Source organism: Vipera ursinii (genome assembly GCF_947247035.1).
Source record: "Vipera ursinii genome assembly, chromosome: 2".
In the NCBI taxonomy this organism is placed as follows: Eukaryota; Metazoa; Chordata; class Lepidosauria; order Squamata; family Viperidae; genus Vipera; species Vipera ursinii.
Window position 1 is genome coordinate 245,390,889 of NC_139513.1, and position 19,400 is coordinate 245,410,288.

Genomic DNA, 19,400 nt, shown 5'->3' on the forward strand with positions numbered 1-19,400 from the left:
TACATGTGGAATTCAGGAGACCCAGCTTGGGGAATAAATATTGTTATCCTGTAATTAATTAGTATAAAATAAAACTATTAGGCTAACAGAATAAGAGCAATATTTAGAAGTTTAAAATTTAGAATATTTTACTTTAATTATGTGCATACAAATGCCTTTGAACAAACTTTTTAGATGCTTTCCTGTAAAATGTTGAATTGGATTGTTTTATCTGGGTTTTTGTCTTTGAATAATAATGGGATAAACTATAATTTGAAAAAAACATGTTTTGAATTGATAATACACACATTTTATAAGTAGGCAAACAATATATCAAAGAGATAAAGCACTTTTATATAAAATTTGCATATACCAACTTATAGATGAAGGTGATAGTTTGAATGTCTACAATTAATTAGAAATACAATATATTCTAATATCCTGAGAAATGATAAGGTAATCTGTGGCAAAATTACACGTATAAGACACTTTTTTTAATTGAAAGATTTGATCAAGGCAGAAATGAATTAAGGAGTTAAAAACTCTACGCCAGTGATGACAAACCTTTTAGAGACCGAGTGCCCAAACCGCAACCCAAAATCCACTTATTTATCACAAAGTGCCAGGGCTGCATTAGCATTGTGGTGCCCTCAGGGGGGGCGGGGGGCGTGGCCCACTGGGTGGGCATGGCTGCAGTGGTCACAGCAGACTGGGTGAGCATGGCCAGGAGTGTGGCCCAGGGCATCCCGGGGGGCCAACGCCACTTGTTCGCTCACTTCCTACCCTGTCGCATCCAAACGCCACGTGCTCGCTACTCTGGCGAACTCTGCTGGGGGAACGGCACGCATGCCCACAGAGAGGGCTCTGAGTGCCACCCCTGGCACGCATGCCATAGGTTCGCCACCACTGCTCTAGACAGTTTAAAACAAAATTTTATTTCATATACATATGGTTTAGTTTTCATAAAGATATTTTATAACACATATTTTGAAATGTTTTAAATGATAACAGCAAAACAAGACAACTGACAACTGCAGTATCATTATTATGTTATTTATTTGCACTTATTTGCCATTAACAAAGTGTGTTTAGCTAGCTGAAAGATATTATGCAATTATGATTACTTGGTAAAGCTATCACTCAATTCTAAAAATATCCAGGAAACTTTTAGTATCAACCACAATTTTGTTATTCTAACTGATTTAAGACAAAAATGCTATTTTTGCAATATATCTTTTAGTCCCTCTGTTTTTTAAAATTAAGAGAGAAAGTAGGTTCTTTTACTCTTATCAGCTGAAGTTTGAAGACTCAAAGGGAAATACATTTATAAAGCAATGAGCTGCTTTTTAGCTACTCAACTCTCATTAACCTTGTTTTCAGATGTGTGCCTTGTGCTTCACAAGGCTCTGAAAGTTGCTTCTTCAGATCTTCCTTTCTTTCCTCTTATCCTGAAGAGTACAACATGCTGCCTGTAAGAGTAATAAAAGACCGTTTTTCCTGAGTGATTTAGACATGTCTTTTTTCTTCAGAAGGCACAACCCGGTTTTGAAAGAATTGAAAAAAATAAAACAAATTTCCTCCGGCTACCATTTTTCCCCAAGCTATATTTTGTTAAATTTGCTAAAAACAAAAATGCACATATGAATTAAAAGTCGTAACCTAAACAAAATGAGCCATACAGGATGTGAGTTCTATATCTGGTCATAAGTGATCCCAAAAGTGATCCCATAAGTGACCCCAAGATTCAGCAAACAAATTGATGGAAAAGCCAAAAAAGTTTTTTTTAAAATGCTTAGGAGGAAAATGCTCACCAGCTAAATATACAAAAGTTGCAGGAGATGCAAAGGAGTGAGAAGGGACCTTATCTGGGTAGTCAAATGGTAAGAACGGTGACAGGAACATTCTGCCATCACTTCAAATTCATGTGGTCTAGCTCAGCCAAAAGAATATTTCCAAGAGCTTCACAATTACGGAAATGGTCAATGCTACATTGTACTAGACATATATATAGCTAGGAATAATTTACTATAATAAACAATAGGTTATTTATAAATCTTACCTAGCAATGAAAGAAAACAAACACAATTTCTCAGTTGCAATTTATAAATAAAGCTATAAAAAAATCCAGTGAGTCGTACTTTAAATTTATTCACTATCGAAACCAGTTTGAGTATCAATTTACTCTGCTGAGCCTTCTACTTATTATAGATTTTCTTTACAGTTCTAAAGTTCTATTACTCTTGTTTTTACAATTTGCTTTTGGGCTTGCAATTCAACTTGTCAAGCTGTGATTATCAGCTGAATTTAAAATATGATCTATCAACAGATTAATTATATTCTGGATAATAAGGTTATGGGATAATTGTTTATGACTTTGTGGGCTTTGTCTGGAATCAAGGTAAAAGCACAGGTGAGGAGAGCATGTATCCTCCATCCAACATCAAGTACTCTTCTCCAAAGCTCAGCTCATTTACAATATGCTAGCTAGCTCCAGCTTACCACGTGGTGTCACAATCAAGCCCAATACATTACACCCCTCCCCTCTTAGAATGAACAACATCATAGCAACAACAAAAGTGATTACAGCAATACAGTTTACAAGATTTAAAAACAGGATCCAATTAACAGTAGAATAACATACTTAACATTATAGCTCCATTACTTTTTGGTACAGTCTCATAGGTCAAAGTACATACAACATTATAGCTCTTTATTTTGTCACATAATCTGCTAAATAAGCAGGAGGTTTGCGTGCCCTTGTGGAACGCCTGAGGGAACCATTCACTTTCTGGTCTACCAGCTTACCTGCCCGGCCGGGCAGACCAGTGTCCTTTAATGCAATTGAGTCAGAAGGATTTGATGCTCTCTGGCTGGCCTCTCCAGGTTGCCCCACACCAGAGTCAGTTTGTTCAGCAGAGTTAGCACAGCAGTTGTGAAAGTCAGGTTGGCTTGTTCCGTCAGGGGACCCATGTTGCACTTCTGGACTCCTCTACGGCCAACTCCTCATAACTTGTGCTGTTAGAGTCTTCGGAGTCTATGCATGGGCGGGCTTGAATGCCAGTTTGGGGACCTTGGGATGGACTTATGATGCAGTCCTCACTTAGTGGCTGTTCTGGAAACCTCTTTCTGAGTTGATCAATGTGGCGTCTGACAACTCACCCTCCCTCCAGCCCCACTTCGTAAGAGAGGGGGCCAGACACTTTAGTAATTTTTCCAGGAACCCACAGATTCCCATGTCCATAGTTTCTGGCCCACACCCCATCACCCACTTGCAGCCCCCTCGGGGGTTTTGGTCGAGAGGCTTCTGCTGCCACTCTATCTGGATGCAACCTGTCCAGTTTCGTGATCAGGAGACTCCCCCAACGTAGTTCTGCCGGGCTTTTCCCAGTAGCTGTGCAAGGCGTGGAATGCTGGCAAAGTAAAAAATCTGCCAATCTGCGATGCCAGTCCCAGTCACTATGTGCTTTAGTGACTCCTTTGTGGTCCTTACCATGCATTCAGCTTGACCATTACTGGATGGATGAAACAGGGCTGACATTGCGTGTCTGATGAGATTTGCTCTCAGGAAAGCCTGAAATTCAGCTGCAGTAAACTGGGCCCAATTGTCTGATACTAAGACATCAGGCATCCCATGCATGGCAAAGAGTTTTCTAAGCACCTGGATGGTCCTAGCAGTAGTCATGTTAGGAACTGGAATTACCTCAAGCCATTTGGAGTGGCTGTCTACCACTCTAAGGAAGAGCTGTCCCTGAAAGGGTCCAGCAAAGTCTATGTGAATTCTAGACCAGGGAGTGTGTGTTTTCTCCCACCTATGAACTGAAGCATGTGGCATTTCAGGCCTTGATTGCTGGCATGTATAATATCCATGCACTTGTGCCTCGATGGCCTTGTTTAATCCCGGCCACCATAAGTAGCTTCTAGCTAAAGCTTTCATATGGATAATACCTGGATGGCCTTCATGTAGTGACTGCAAAACTCTATCTCTCAGTGAAGTGGGAATTATGACCCTGTTCCCCCATAGGATACAACCCTTGTGAGCTGATAGCTCATGTCTTCTTGCAAAATAACTTTGAATTCAGAATCTGGGCTTTATCTAACCACCCTGTATGTACCCATGAAAGCACTCTAAGGTAAAGGTAGGTAAAGGTTCCCCCGCACATGCGTGCTAGTCGTTTCCGACTCTAGGGGCTGGTGCTTATCTCCGTTTCAAAGCCAAAGAGCCAGCATATGCAAAGTCCTCGCAAACTGATGCTAGACTCGTGACTTGTGTCCGGTTGATTCCGGTGACTTGGATGCCTAATGCATCAAACCAATCAAGCCCAATTAGACTCGTTCTCTGGCCCCCTACTACTACGACATCCAGGTGCCCCAAAAAATCCCTTAAATTTAACAGCCAAGGTAGCTTCACCCTTGACTGTGACTTTAGCGTTTTGAAAATCTGTTAAAATTATGTCAGAGGGCCTTAGCTTGGCCCATTTTCTACTGTGACTGCACACGAAATTAAATGTGTCCAGAGAAATAATAGAAATGGCTGAGCCTGTGTCCAACTCCATTTTACAGGGGACGCCTTGTAGCTCCACCTGAAGTCTAAATTTTGGTCTGAGGGGGCGTTGGGCCCCTGTACAACAGACACTTCTACAGCTTACACAAAACCCCACACTGAACAGCCTCGGGGCCCTGCTACCTCTCCTGGTCAGATCTTCCGACTGGCGCTTCGATGGCTGGTCCCTCTGACAAGCTCTGCATACTGCTGCAATGTGGCTGGTTTTGCCACAGGCCCAGCACGTGGCTGACCGGAACCTGCAGTCCACGCGTTGGTGGCGGCCACCATAACCTGGACATCTAGGTAAGAGATCTGCCTTTTAAGGAGTCTCTTGTTGCTTGCTGTTGTGGTGCTGTGTGTTGGGCTGTCTGTGCAGCTTGTCGACTTCGGTGTCTTCTTCTGATTCCTCGGTGTATTCGGCGTCCTCGTGGTGGACGGCTTCTTCGTAATGGGTTGTTTTGGTGGGCCAGATCGTTCAGACGGCTCCCCCGGCAGCTTCATCTGCCATGACTTTGTCCTGGGCCTCAGCGAACAACAGGTTTGCTCTAGTAAAAAGTTTTTGCTGCAGCTCTCGATTGCGTAGGCTGCAGACGAGCCAGTCTTGAAGTCGCTCTTCGACGTCCGAAAATCGACACAGGTGTGTGGCTTGCCTCAAGGCCACGATGTACTCTGACGCGGTCTCACCTGGCTGCTGTATTCATTGTTCAAAGGCATAGTGCCAAGCAATCACTGACATCTTCGGTTGGAAGTGTTCTCCGAGCTTCTTCTTTAGATCAGCGTAGGAGACTGACTCCAGCGGCACTGGCACAAACAGGTTTTCAGCCCGATCGAATGTTGCTGAGCCGCACAGACAGAGCTGCGTGGCAGCCCTGAGACCATCCTCTGCAACCTGGTTCACCCAAAGGTAGTTTTCGACCTGGGACAGGTAAGAGGGCCATCCTTCTGGTTGGTTGATGTCAAACTCCCACAGCCTTCCGACCTTGGGCATTCTTCTGGTCTTCGCAGCTGGTTCCTGCATCTTCTGATCCTGCTCCTCCTTTGCCCAGGGACTGATCCACTGAGCACGTGGTCGCTAGTGTGTCTGGCTAGCCGACCGTAGGAGGGGGAAATGCTTTTCCTGCCAGGCATGCGCTGCCTCTCCCCAAGTGACTTTCAGCTCCTTCGGAGAAGCAGGATCCCACCTTCGTCGCCAGTGTTGTGTAGTGAGTTCGTTGCGCAGGAATGAAGACGAGGCAAGTGAGTTCAGCAATGAACATGTTTATTTGCTTGCAAGATCTGAACAGGGGACTGGGCTGCAGCTGCAGCAATTTATAGCCTGGCCCCTAGGCGGCAGCCAATAGGTTTAAAGCAACCTATTGCCGCCTAGAGGCAGCCAATAGCAGCACTGGAGATGGGGTGTCTGAGTTGCTGGGAGCCGTTAGCTAGCTCCAGCTTACCACGTGCTGTCACAATCAAGCCCAATACATTACAACATATCTGGTAGCTTCTGTGCCATTTTTTTCTTCTTTGTAGAAATAATACTTAAGTATCAGGTGAATTCAATACTTTATTCCTGAGATGTTTTTTGTGTATTCTGTCAGCTGTATACTCAGGTGTATACATTGAAGCCATAGTACAGGCATAGTACAGGCATGTCAAACTGACAGCCCGCAGGCCGGATGCATCATACTGAAACCGCACCCACTAATAGGGAAAAAGTCAAGATATGTCGCACAACGTCATGTGACATCACGAGTTTGACATATCTGCCATAGTAAATCACAGGGCCCACATTTATGATCTTATTTAAATTGACATTTAATGAACACTAGTACTTAGCATTTCTATTTCCGCATTTTGAATAAAAACAAGAACGCCCCCAAAAATAAATGAACTGACCACTATTTTCATCAGAATAGTAATGGATTATGGTACAAATAAGAACATATGAAATGTTTAGTCATGATTTCTCCACTACTTTTACAGCATTTAAGAAACCTGATCTCATTTACTATTTTAATTTCAGTGCCTGAAATTAATAAGAATGAGAAATAAGAAAAGCGTTAGTTGAAATGCCCTGTTTATAAAGAAATATTTCCCTTGCTTTCTCCTTTTGCATTATTTAAATAAATTTATCCTAAAATGGAGATCACTTTTATAAAAGAAATTGATTTTCAGAAGGTTTCCATCAAGTTTATTTGAAAATATTTAAGGAATTGCATTTATAGTTTAAGAAAAGTAATTCTCAAGCTGAAAGATTACCAAATACTGTAGTGTTGTTACAAAATAATACGCAGTAACAGGACACACAGAAGAACAAAATACAAACAGCCTTTTTCTTCAGAAAAGTCTTGCTTCTCAAAACAGTATAGTCTTCTGCTGTATTGTATTCATTTCAAACCTTTTGCGTAATGGTTTCAGGCTCCTTGTAGTTTTAGTCTTCTAACTTTATTGCTTTTATCTATCGACAACTAGCTTCATTCTTTCATCAAATCTAATTATGTTCTAAACCATGTTGTATTTCATCTTTTCTTATCCCAATCCTTCCTTTTTCTCAGTTCATTATGTATGGATCTCTCTTTTTAAAGTATGGTATGACGTCTTGTTTATTTGAATTTATAAATTAGTTTAAAATGTATCCCTTCACTCTTTTTCTTCTTAACATATTATCTTCTGATGCTTTCTAGTCTGTAACTCCTAATATTTCATTTTAAATTTCCCATTTCTCTTTACTTACCATCTTCTTTTGAATCATTTTATAAGACTGCAAGCGAACAAATAAGTTATATTTCTTATCAGAATATCTAATGTTTTGTAAACTAACTAAATGCTTTCTGGCCTCATGGTAAAATGGACTGGTAAACTTGAGATGAAGTTCATAAACCTGCATTGGGAATATATTATATCTTATTGTTGTAATTTCTAAAATAAAATCTTCAGAATTTAAAAATCAGCATGATAAACTATTAATTAAAACAACTAATGTAGGTACGTAAACAAATGGTATAAAATACCTTAGTAATGACCTATAACACACTATAGTCTTTCTGATGTTATTCTTTCCTCAGTTCTAATAGCACCATATATTAGCCTAAATACCTAGCAGCAGAACAGAAATAACTTTCCTTTCAGTTTCATGATACGAATTTTCTTCTTCATGTTCTGTTTTTCGCGTTAAAGTAGTTAGTTTAGTTTATTTTTGTATTTTTTCTGTTAAAATAATAATCAAAGCATTTTACACTAGAGGAGTAAGTATAACACAATGAAAGAGCAAATAAAACACCACAGAGCAGCAGTACTAACATTTAAGCAAAACATCAGCAAGAAAACCAGGAAAATAATTAAACACTACCATGACTTTTCATGTCAAAAATTTAAAAAAAGATAAAAAGATGGAGAGAGCTTCATTACTCTTCATTGGTAGAAAGTTTAATTTCAAACTTAACTACAGCCGCAGAAGAAAAAAGCTCTATATCTTTTTATAGCTTGTTCTTGATATATGATCATTCATTCAACAACTGAAGTTATGAGAGCACTGAATAAAGGGACTTATTTATTTATTTATTTATTTATTTATTTAATTTATTTTATTTTGTTTTATTGGATTTATATACTGCCCTTCTCCCAAAGGACTCGGGGCAGTGTACAGGGCAGTTAAAACACAATATACAAGGTTAAAAATAAATTAAATTAAATTAGCCCCAACAAGTAAATCACATTCTAAAAATTTAAAATCCCAAGCCCTCAATCCAGGCCGGCAAGCTCAAATAACCAAGTTTTCAGGTCGTGGCGAAAGGATCGAAGGTCGGGAACCATCCGGAGCTCAACAGGGAGCTGGTTCCAGAGGGCAGGCACGCCCACAGAGAATGCTTTCCCCCTGGGGGCCGCCAGTTGGCATTCCCTGGCCGACGGCACCCTGAGGAGGCCCTCTCTGTGGGAGTGCACAGGACGATGGGAAGTTGACGCCGGCAGAAGGTGCTCCCATAAATAATCTGGACCCAAGCCATTTAGGGCTTTATAGGTCATCACCAGCACCTTGAATCTCACCCAGAGGGCAACTGGAAGCCAATGCAGCTCGCAGAGCAGAGGTGTTATATGGGAGTATCGGGAGACCCCCATCACAACTCGCGCGGCCGCATTCTGCACAAGTTGGAGCCTCCGAGTGGTCCTCAAGGTCAGCCCCATGTAGAGAGCATTGCAGTAGTCTATCCGAGAGGTCACGAGTGCATGAGTGACTGTACGTAGGGCATCTCGGTCCAAACAGGGCCACAACTGGCGCACCAGGCAAACCTGGGCAAAACCCCCCTGGTCACAGCTCCTATATGATCTTCTAAACTGAGCTGTGAATCAAGGAGGACGCCCAAGTTGCGAGCCCTATCTACGAGGGGTAACACCTCACCCCCCATAGTTAAAGATGGAATAAACTGGGTAACCCAAAATGCCGGTATGTACAGCTACTCAGTCTTATGACCTGTTGCCTCAAATTACAGCCATTGCAGTGGCCCATGATCAAGTGATCCATATTTGGAACTTTGTAGCCCACCCAAACTTGCAATGGCAGGGGCCCTGTAACTTCCCCCTACCTATCTCCCCCCCCCCATCTATGCCCTTTTGGCCTCTTGCCACCCCACACGTCATCACCCCAGCTCACCTGGATCATCGTCCTTGTTTCTGCTGCTGATGAGGCATGCCTCACCCAATTACTGGGCAAGGCCGGGATCGGCTTTGCATTGAGAGAAAAGGGGGGGAGCCAAAAGCAGTCTTTATTTTTATTCTTTAATTGTGAAGCCAGCCCCAGCCCTGCCCAGGAGCTTTTTGCAAAGGGATATTTTGGTGTGCTGTGCCTCTGGGCTAATTCTGGATTTTTTAAAAATTTCTTTGCAGTGTTAAGCCAGTCCTATCCAGCATGGTCTAACAGCCAGGCTGAATAGGCCTCATCAGCACCCAGGAGCAAGAACAGGGTGAAGACAGAAGGGATCTCAGAGTGCAGGGCAGCAAAGGTGACTGGGTTTGGGTGGCTGCAGCTTCCCAGGACATAGCAAGCAAGTCCAGAGCCAGACAGTACTGGGTGCAGGGTAGCCAAAAGGGCATAGATGGAGGAGGGTATGTATGGGGAGATTTGGAGGCAGTCCTTGCATTGGAGTGGTGTGGTGGGATCTCCAGCTAGAGTGGGGGAGGTATGGAGAGGGGGTGAGCTTAGAGTTCTTGTACAGCAGGAAGTGATGCAGATTGCTAAGCACATTGGTTTGTGCTTAAATTGTAAGCCACCCTGAGTCTTCGGAGAAGGGCGGGATATAAATGGGATTAAATTAAATCTTACCTCCACAGAATCCTTGAAACCCTTATCTGCCCATTCCCAAGAATGCACTTACTCTGGCGAGTTTCTTGTAAATAGGCATGCAGCAATAAATAAGTAACCTTGATCAGCTCATGTGTGATTTTGATTTCTTGTGCCTGGCAGATGGGTCCTCAGCTAATGACTGGTAATGTTCACTTAATGACAGCAAGGGGCATTGTTGGGATTGTAGTCACATGATATCTCACTTCACTACTGAACTTGGGAACCAAAATTCCGGTCCCAAATATGGCCATAAGTCAAGAACTACTCGTATGTTCAATACAGAGAAAGAGCGCATATGAAGAATATAATTCTTTGGTTGGAAAAAAGAATTGATATGTGAAAAAATCCCATGCACGCAAGCATAGTAAAGAAATTCGGGTTCAATCCCCAAAAGATGGATTCAGAAGTCAATGTAGGCCAGTGATAATCCCCTTTTTTTCATTTGGAATGGTGTTGGACTTCCTTGTACCAAACTGGTAAACAATCTGGGAGCAGGTGGCAGCTATTGCCAGGAGTCCCTCATGCAGCTCCATTTTATATCCCAGTTACAGTATGGCCTAGTCCTGGATTAGAAGGCCCATGGCCCTATCAATCATGGCTTGATCATCTCTCAGTTTGAGTACTGAAACCCACTCCATATGAGGATTCCCATGAAACAACAACTAGACCAAAATGCAGTTGTGTAATTAGTTACAGGTATCTAGTTTTGCCAACATCACACTACTATAGTGAAAGCTGCACTGCTTAAATATGGATTTCTGGGAGCAACTCAAAATGTTGACTTTAACATGACCTAGAACTTGTTTTCTGTACATCCAGGGCTTTTTTTCTCATAGAATGCTCAGAACGGTGTTTCAGCACCTTTTTTTGCAAAAAAAAAAAAAAGCTTCCTCTATTGGCTTTCCTAAGCCTATTGCAGGCAATCTTGGCTCTTTTTTATGACTTGTTGACTTCAACTCCCAGAAATCCGGAGCCAGCCATGCTGAGGGAAAAGAGATAGTTTTCCAAGCTGAGCCATGCTGGCTCAGGAATTCTGGGAGTTGAAGTCCTTGAGTCATAAAAGAGCCAAGGTTGCCTACCCTACACTAGAGGAGGACATTAAAATTATTTACAAGGTTACTTCTTTAGGAACTAAACTTTTAGAATCTAAAACAGTTAATTCAAAAAAGCCAAGAGGAAAGAACCTCACATTTTTCATCTGCTTCTGTCTTTTGGAAGGTAAAATTAGATAACAAAATAATCTGTTTCCTATGTTAACATCTCTGCAATGAAATCAATAAAGGTAACAGGAGAGAAATGAGAAACATTTTTCTCAATGTAATATGTCTAATTTAGCTGATGCTAGAAAAAAATAGCATCTTTTGTACATACTCTATTACAACTAAACCACTTTAAATTAAACAATTCTTAAGAATGAAATATTCTTAATTTGGACTTTACTTTTACTGTTTGGACTGTTGTGCATTTTGAAAAATAGATTATTTAGAATCTGGTCTTTAAATAATTAACCTAGTATATACATAACAATATATGATGTTTTCCATGGTGAGCTTAACATCAATAACAACATTTATTTAAAAGGCTAAACTAATTTCTGGTGGTATTATCTGTACATTAAAATTTTGTTTAGTCACAATCTTTCACTTTTCACATTCTGGACAAGCAGTGGTCATGTATCCTAGCAAAAGATGTTACATATGTGCATAAGTGTAGTCAGTAGTATATGCCTTTTTAAAAATATCAAACATGCAAAGAAACAAAAATAAGTCCAAAATATCTGTATTACATCCAGAAATGCCAACTTTGCAACCAATATTTCTCATCCATAACTATGGCAACCTAAGGATACCTGCATACGTGCAAATGCTTCTCTGGGATCAGTAACACAGCAGGGATTGCTTTTTCCTTCCAGTAACAGATTGCTGGGAAATACCAAACATGGCCTTGAGAATTCCAATGTTTGTTACAAATTTTTTCTGGATGTGGTTGGAAAGAGGCCTAGAAATGCCAGCACAAATACATCACACTTGCTGAACGTGCACACGCAACTAATTACAATCTTCAATTATATGTGATATATCTAAAATGAGACGGGCTGTCTCAACTGCAACTTGCAAACCGTTCCGTTTTGCGGCAAAACAATCCAGGACAAGCTGATTAGCAGAGCTTAGAGAGGACTCATTAACACAATTTTTGGGAAGGAAAGAAACAGAAGGACATTTTAACATCTTCCAGTTGATGTTATGTTAGGTAACATCTTCTGGGAGTTGAAGTCAACGAGTCATAAAAGAGCCAAGGTTGCCTATGCCTGGCCTATTGGCTTTCGAAAGCCAATAGGAATTGCTGCTGAGCATGCCAAAAGACCCAGCTGACAAACATTGCACAGGCAAGTTGTCTGCAGTGAAGGCAGGAACTTTGCACCCCTCCCTGCTACCCAACTACACCATCTCAACTAGGTAAGTAAGATATTATTTGCAAATAGGATGGCAATAAACAATTTAGGCTGCATTTACATCAGGGCTTTTCAACCTTTTCAGAAATTGTGCCACTTTTAGGACATGACAATATTCAAGCACCACCAGTGCTTGACAAGGTGTCAAAAACTTGATGACTAAAAAAAAAGGGGGGGGGGTATTTTGGGTTTCATTGGTTAGATTCATTTATTGTTATAGAAATGGCTAGTTTATAATATTATAGAAAAGCAAAAAGTTGAGGTTCAATGTTAATGCTTCCTTCTACTCTTGTAACAGAGAAAGTCAGAAGTCAGTGCCTTTTCTTTTTCCCTTCTCCCCCTCAATTTTCCCTTTTTCTCTCACCCTTCGCTCGCAAAAGCCCCCCCACTCACTCACACTTTGCTCACAAAAGCCTCCAGTCATTCTCACTCACTCCTCCGTCTCTTTCAAAGGCACCTCGTTCAGTCTCTCCCCCACTCACTCCGTCTCTTTCAAAGGCCTCTTGCTCGCTCATTTACCGCCCCGTCGTTTCCAAACACCATTTGCTCATTCATTCACTCACTTACTGCCGTCGCTTCCAAACTCCATTTCTCGTTCACACAGTCACTTACTGTCCCGACGCTTCCAAATGCCATTTGCTCATTCACTCACTCACTTACTGCCCCATCAGTTCCAAACGCTTCCAAACTCCACTTGCTCGCTCACTCACTTACTGCATTTGGAAGTGATGGGGCAGTAAGTGAATGAGTGCCAGTGCCAGAGGCCATCAGCTGTTTGGCGCCAGAGACCACTGCCACAAGGAACACAGCTCTGGGTCGGGGTTCAGAGCAGCTCCGGGTGGGGGCTCAGCATGGGCTCAGCATGGGCTCAGCATGGCAACTGCGGGGAGGGGAATCCCCATGGCAGCTATGGGGAGGGGAATCCCCGCGGCATGTGGCTCCGAGTTGCAGGGGCAGGGGTGCAAAGGACAGGCGGCGACACCGTAGCAAGACACCAGCATCGCTCCCAGTGACAGCACCTCTGAGTTCTGGCACCTTTTTTTTAGAAAAAAATCACTGTGTACATCCAATAAGATATGGAAGGAAGTACTATCTTCAAATACCTACTATGAGAGAGTGTCATTATTAGAGGAAATTAGGATGACCTTCCTAAAAAGAAAGAGGACCTAGAAAGAAAATAAAGAGGTGTATGTTCCTAAATGTTTAAGAATCAGTTCTCCTGGTTTCATTGTCATAGCTCTGATATCCTGGTAGCTACAGAACAGCTGATTGGCCTACTAGGTGATGAGGCTGACTTCAGCTGTCAATCAGCTTGCAAACTGAAAATTTAACAAATTTCTCACACGCTGGTGCAAGCCAGTGCCAGCACACCACTGTCTACTTCCCTTCTTTGGAATAGCATTCTTCCTGAGATAAGACAGTCACCAATCCTGTATGGCAGGGGTGTCAAACTGCAACGTCACGTGACATATCACAATGTATAGTGATTTTTTTTGCCATTGCCAGCAATGGGATGGGTGCGGTTTCACTATGATGCATCCAGTCCACGGTCCAGCAATTTGAACACCCCAGCTGTAGTAAAGTAAATGTTTTACAAAGTAAAACATTTTGTATCTTCTGCATGTGAATGCAAGAGGTATGTCATTTATGGACTTCCACTTTGATAGCTGCTGATATAAAACTAGGACTGTTATTTTATTTTTGAGCACTGACAATTAAAATTGTCCTTATTGGATCAGACAAATTAAAATTAAGAGCTTGTTGCTAACTAGTATCAATTCCATAGACCTGAGCTTGTTATCTTTTTCTCTTTTCAAGAGAAGAAATAAAACAACAACGACCTGAGAAATATGTGGAAACTGATTAATCAAATATATTTTTTCATGATGTTTCCTTACTATGCTACATTATTTTTTAAAAAGTTAATTAAGATCTTGTATCCAGAACAAGTGACAGTGATTCACTACAGCATTTTTTGAAACCAACATCTCTAGCAGAACATTTGCAGTAAGATTTGCAGGACACGAAATAGGCATCTCCAAATAATTAAAGGAAATAAGTTAAATAAAATTCCCTTAGAATCATGCTAAAGAAAGAAGCACTGACTTTTTTAAAAAAACAACCATAATTTGCAAATTACCATTTTTGCAGTTTTTCATAAGGCAATGTTTTAGATCAGAAAAAGAAATATAATGGGCCATGGTGATCTTTTTTATCAAAATGAATGCTAGGAACATTCATTCTAGCAACATTCATTCTATAAACAAGGGAGAAAACTCAGAATTACATAAAATCCAACTGATCCCTACTCATTTGTCCACTAGGATCACCAATATACTTCACAGGCCTGAAGGAAAACAATGTCATCCATCCCATGCTCAAGAAAATTAAGATATCCTCAGTGGGTTGCTATCTGGCCTGTACTTGAAGACACTCAACATAAAGGAGCTTACCACTCCCTTGGTAATTGTCTGTTGTCAACTGTTCTGTTACACATTCTTCCTTAACATTCAACCAGAATCTTCCCATAACTACAATCCATTATTCACTGTCCTGTTTACTGAATTGGTGGAGAACAGAACTTAGCCTTCTTTATGATAACCCTTCAAATACTTAAAGACCCTCAGTGGGACCTTAATTGCATTCTGGTCCATGGTCACAACAATGCAAATAGTTCCTTGTTTAATTTTGTTTTCTTTTTCTGCCAAATTTTGGATATTAAGACTACTGACAATCTTCTAAATATTTTTAATGATATGTTTTGTTTATTCTTTATAAATATAAATGCCATAACAATACAAAAAATGTTGAACACAGTTAACGACTGCATCCATTTATTGGTTTGTCCTTAAAAATGATAAATAATGGGTGCTTGCAATATCAGATATCTCCTATCAGTCCTTAGTTCATTTACCCCATCATTCCAGTTCTGAACATTATTTTCTAATTAAGAAAACAGTGGAAGAAGCAGAAGGGGAAAATCTTACAGAGTTTTACAGATATAACCTTACAGATGAAGGTGACCTCATTTGGACTCTCTATGCCAGGGGTGTCAAACTGCCGGCCCGCGGGCAAGACGCATCATCCAGAAGCACCTCATTGCCAGCAATGGCAAAATTGTCCCGATACGTTGCACGACATCAAGTGACGTCACGAGTTTGACATCTCTGCTGTATGCAATTCTGTGAAACATTTGTTCCTTGAATATTCTATCCTGTCCTATTATTGTTGGATAGTTCTGTCCAAAGTTTTATCAAAGAGTTCTATATAATGTTTATTTATTTCAAAAGCTGCAATTCATCCATAACCATTTCTCTCTAGGTTTCTCCATGATTAATATATTAATGACTGCATGATATGCATAATATATAAAAACATATTAATAAAATCAACAGCCCTTTTCTCAGCACCATGCTTTATGCTCCCTCAATCTAGTAGGAAGAGGACAATTCAAGGACCTCTCCCTGTTTGAGCTGCATTCCAGTTCTACTTGTATAATGTTGCCCTCAGGTTAAGTTGTAATAAAATGTATCTAGGTTCTGAAGAATTAAATACTAGTTCAACTGGAAGTGAAATAAATTGTATTCTGTAAATGATCCTATAGCAAGAGAAAATTAAAGTTTAATCTTCTCCTTCAAATGCTTAAATATAAGACATTAAAACTATAAGGAACCAAAAAGTCATAAACCAAAAAATAATTAACATCCATAGAAGGAAATACCCAAATTAATAAGCAGTGGTGATGACAACATATGTACAAAATATCACTGAACCAATCATAAAGTATGCTTTATGGCAGCTTACCTTTCACAAGCTCTGACAGTCCATGCAGCAATTATCCATAAGGAGATACTAAAAACCAAGAGTACAGTTCCCGGGCATATTGTCATTAAGGTTTTCATAACAAAACGTGTATTGAAGTTGATCTTGTTTAGTGCTCCAATGCTTCTGGATGAGGCATCAGTGAAAAGTTTGCTATGCAAAAGCATAACTCTGGCAATAAGATAAAGTCTCAGGAACATAGGTATAGATAAAATTATATCCACATCTGCTATTGTTGTAGATGGGGTATAAGAGAAGGCAAGACGAGCTGTCCATGTAAAAGTGTAGTTGCCAGGGATAGGATGAATAGCACATACCAAAATTTCCAAGCAGATGAAAAAAATGCGCTCATAAGTCATGGCTATTCTCCAATCATCTGCTCCATTGTCCACCATAAATAACTGGAAAAGACATGGTGAAGTTCAGTATTAGAGAAAGATTAGCTTTAACAAATACAAAAAATTGTATTCTGAATAATACTTACCTTCTAAAACAGTGTTTCTCAACCTCACCAATTTTAAGACGTGTGGTATGGACTTCAAATTCCCAGAATTCTCCATTCCTTATGCTGGCTGGGAAATTCCAGGAGTTGAAGTCCACACATCTTAAAGTTGCCAAAGTTCAGAAGAAACCCTGCTCTAAAAGATAACCTAAGCAGCCTATCTTGTCATTTAAATGGGTTTCAACTGTAGCAAATGATGTAAACTAGGAATGTTTTGTGCATGAATACTCGTATAATCCAGCAAGATCAATGGATTAGAAAAATCATAAACGGAATATGACCCAGGTTAAAACTATTCATATTTACCCGGTTTATTTTATTTTATTTTGCTATTAGGACTGTCACCAATATGTATGTTAGCCTGTGCTTTAAAAAATAATTCTGCTTTTTTGCTCCTTTTTTCTCAATGGTGATAATTAAAGCACCCAGAGCAATCCATGATTATTAAAGCTATAATCTGCTTTTTTACAAATTCATTTTGATAACTACATTGAAGTGAAAAATTAAACTATTTTTAAAAATCAACTTTTAATGTCTCTTTTTTCCTATGCAAATGAGAATAGAAATTATCAGTGTCTAGTCATGCCGGCCACATTACCACAGAGACGTCCTCGGACAAGCGATGGCACTTCGGCTTTGAAAGGGAGATGAGCACCGGCCCCTAGAGTCGGAAATGACTAGCATGCATGTGCGGGGGAACCTTTACCTTTTTTTACTTAAACTTATCTAGACATAAATATTCCCATTAACTCATTAGGGTTCTCAGGTAAACATGTAATGGAGTGCAGACTATATTTTTAAAAGCAATATATAACCAAGCTTGGGATTCCTAAATATTTTAAACCCTTGCTTCAAAAATGTCATGCATTGATTGCTCCCTAATTTATTCACATTGGGAAACCAATCAATCTATTATTGTATTGGTGATGTGGCAATCAATAAAAATGTTTAAAAAACAACAATAACTCAGCAATTTAACTCTTAGTAACAAATTCACATGCAAAATATCTTCACAATAAGGTTAGGTGTATTTCAGAAACAATCAACCAAATTTAATGGAAATAGTCTTATCAATATACTACACTACTTAAATTTTCTTATGAAAATTAATTAAATACACGTTGTTTTATCTTCCCAACCCACTTCACAGGGTTGTTGCTGTGGGTTAAAAAGGAGGTGGAAGATTATCTGGTCCAATTATTGAGTGAGTTTATCAACCCTAGAACTTGTAATTTAAATTTAAATTGGGAGCAGATGAGGCGCTTAGTAGTAAAATTATCCCATTTACCCTTCTATCATTTTGTTACAATTGAAAACAAGTCATTACAACAGTCCCACACTCATGTTTGGCCTATTCAGACATGTAACCAGATCATATTTTTCCTGGTGCAGCAGGAAAAAAATATAAACAAATATGAACTTGGTGTTGAACATCTGTCTCCAATAACAGCGCAATTCCTGTACCACTGGCTTCTACTAGGTCTAAAATAATTATAAAATTGACATGAAGATCATTTAACTGTTCAGGGAAGAATTTTTAAGGCCTACACTATATTACAATCTCAACATCAAATATGGATCATGATGACAGCCATTTATCTTCTATTAGAAAATAAACTATTATTTTGGTAAATTGGATAAACATATTAAAATTTAGTGCTCTTAAGTATCAACATAATAATCTTCTGCGATTATTAATCTTCTGTCTCAGCATAGAGTGTTTTACATTTTATTGGAGTAAGTAAATATTTTTCATTTTAAAATATATGGTTGTTAAGAAAGTAAAAAATAAAAATTGGCACAGGCAATTTAGAATGTTTGGATTTAGAAGTATATACAGATTATACAGAGATTATGTAAAGGTAAAGGTTCCCCCGCACATGCATGCTAGTCGTTTCTGACTCTAGGGGCCAGTGCTCATCTCCATTTCAAAGCCGAAGAGCCAGCGCTTGTCCAAGGACATCTCCGTGGTCAATTGCAGGTAACACCAGCTGCCTGCAATTAGTGCAGGTTCACATCCCACCAGGCTCAAGGTTGACTCAGCCTTCCATCCTTCTGAGGTAGGTAAAATGAGGACCCAGATTGTTGGGGGCAATAAGCTGACTTTGTAATAATGCCGCTTGGGGGGGCCCAAAAGCCCTAATAAGCAGGCATATACATAGAATGAAGGCTATTGCTAAGCACATTGTTTTGTGCTTAAATTGTAAGCCACCCTGAGTCTTCGGAGAAGGGCGGGATATAAATGGGATTAAAATTAAAATTAAATTAAATTAAAAATTAAAAATGTGGCCAGCATGACTAGACGCCAAAGGCGCACGGAACGCTGTTACCTTCCCACCGTAGTGGTCCCTATTTTTCTACTTACATTTTTACGTGCTTTTGAACTGCTAGGTTGGCAGAAGCTAGGAGGAGTAACAGGTGCTCACTCTGTTACACGGCACTTGGGATTCGACCCGCCAAACTGCCGACCTTCTGATCGACAAGCTCAGCATCCTAACCCACTGAGCCACCGTGTCCCTTACAGAGATTATACAGAAAGGCAATTTGTTTCTGACTCTTAATAAAAATAATCAGCATTCTCAGGAGTTATGGGAATTGTTTGGTTGTATGTTTAAATATATATTTTAATTGTTTTCTCTGTATATATAAATAGCAAATAACATTCGTGCTACATCTTTCAAATAATTCATTAAACAGTTAGGTAACAAGCAATTCAAGTATAATTCAATTCAAGATAAGACTCTGCTGATCAGAAAGTAAACAATGTAGTGCAACAGAACAC

At 40.0% G+C, this 19,400-nt stretch overlaps 1 protein-coding gene across 1 annotated transcript in view; it reads right to left on the reverse strand.

The window, feature by feature from the left end:
• The window catches only part of KCNN2 (potassium calcium-activated channel subfamily N member 2), a gene marked incomplete at its 5' end in the record, with an annotated part of 96,202 nt that overhangs the window by 62,790 nt on the left and 14,012 nt on the right, over positions 1-19,400 (reverse strand). The window contains one exon of the mRNA XM_083351002.1: positions 16,099-16,517. Coding sequence (XP_083207128.1) covers positions 16,099-16,517 — 419 coding nt within the window. The remainder of the gene's footprint in view (positions 1-16,098; positions 16,518-19,400) is intronic.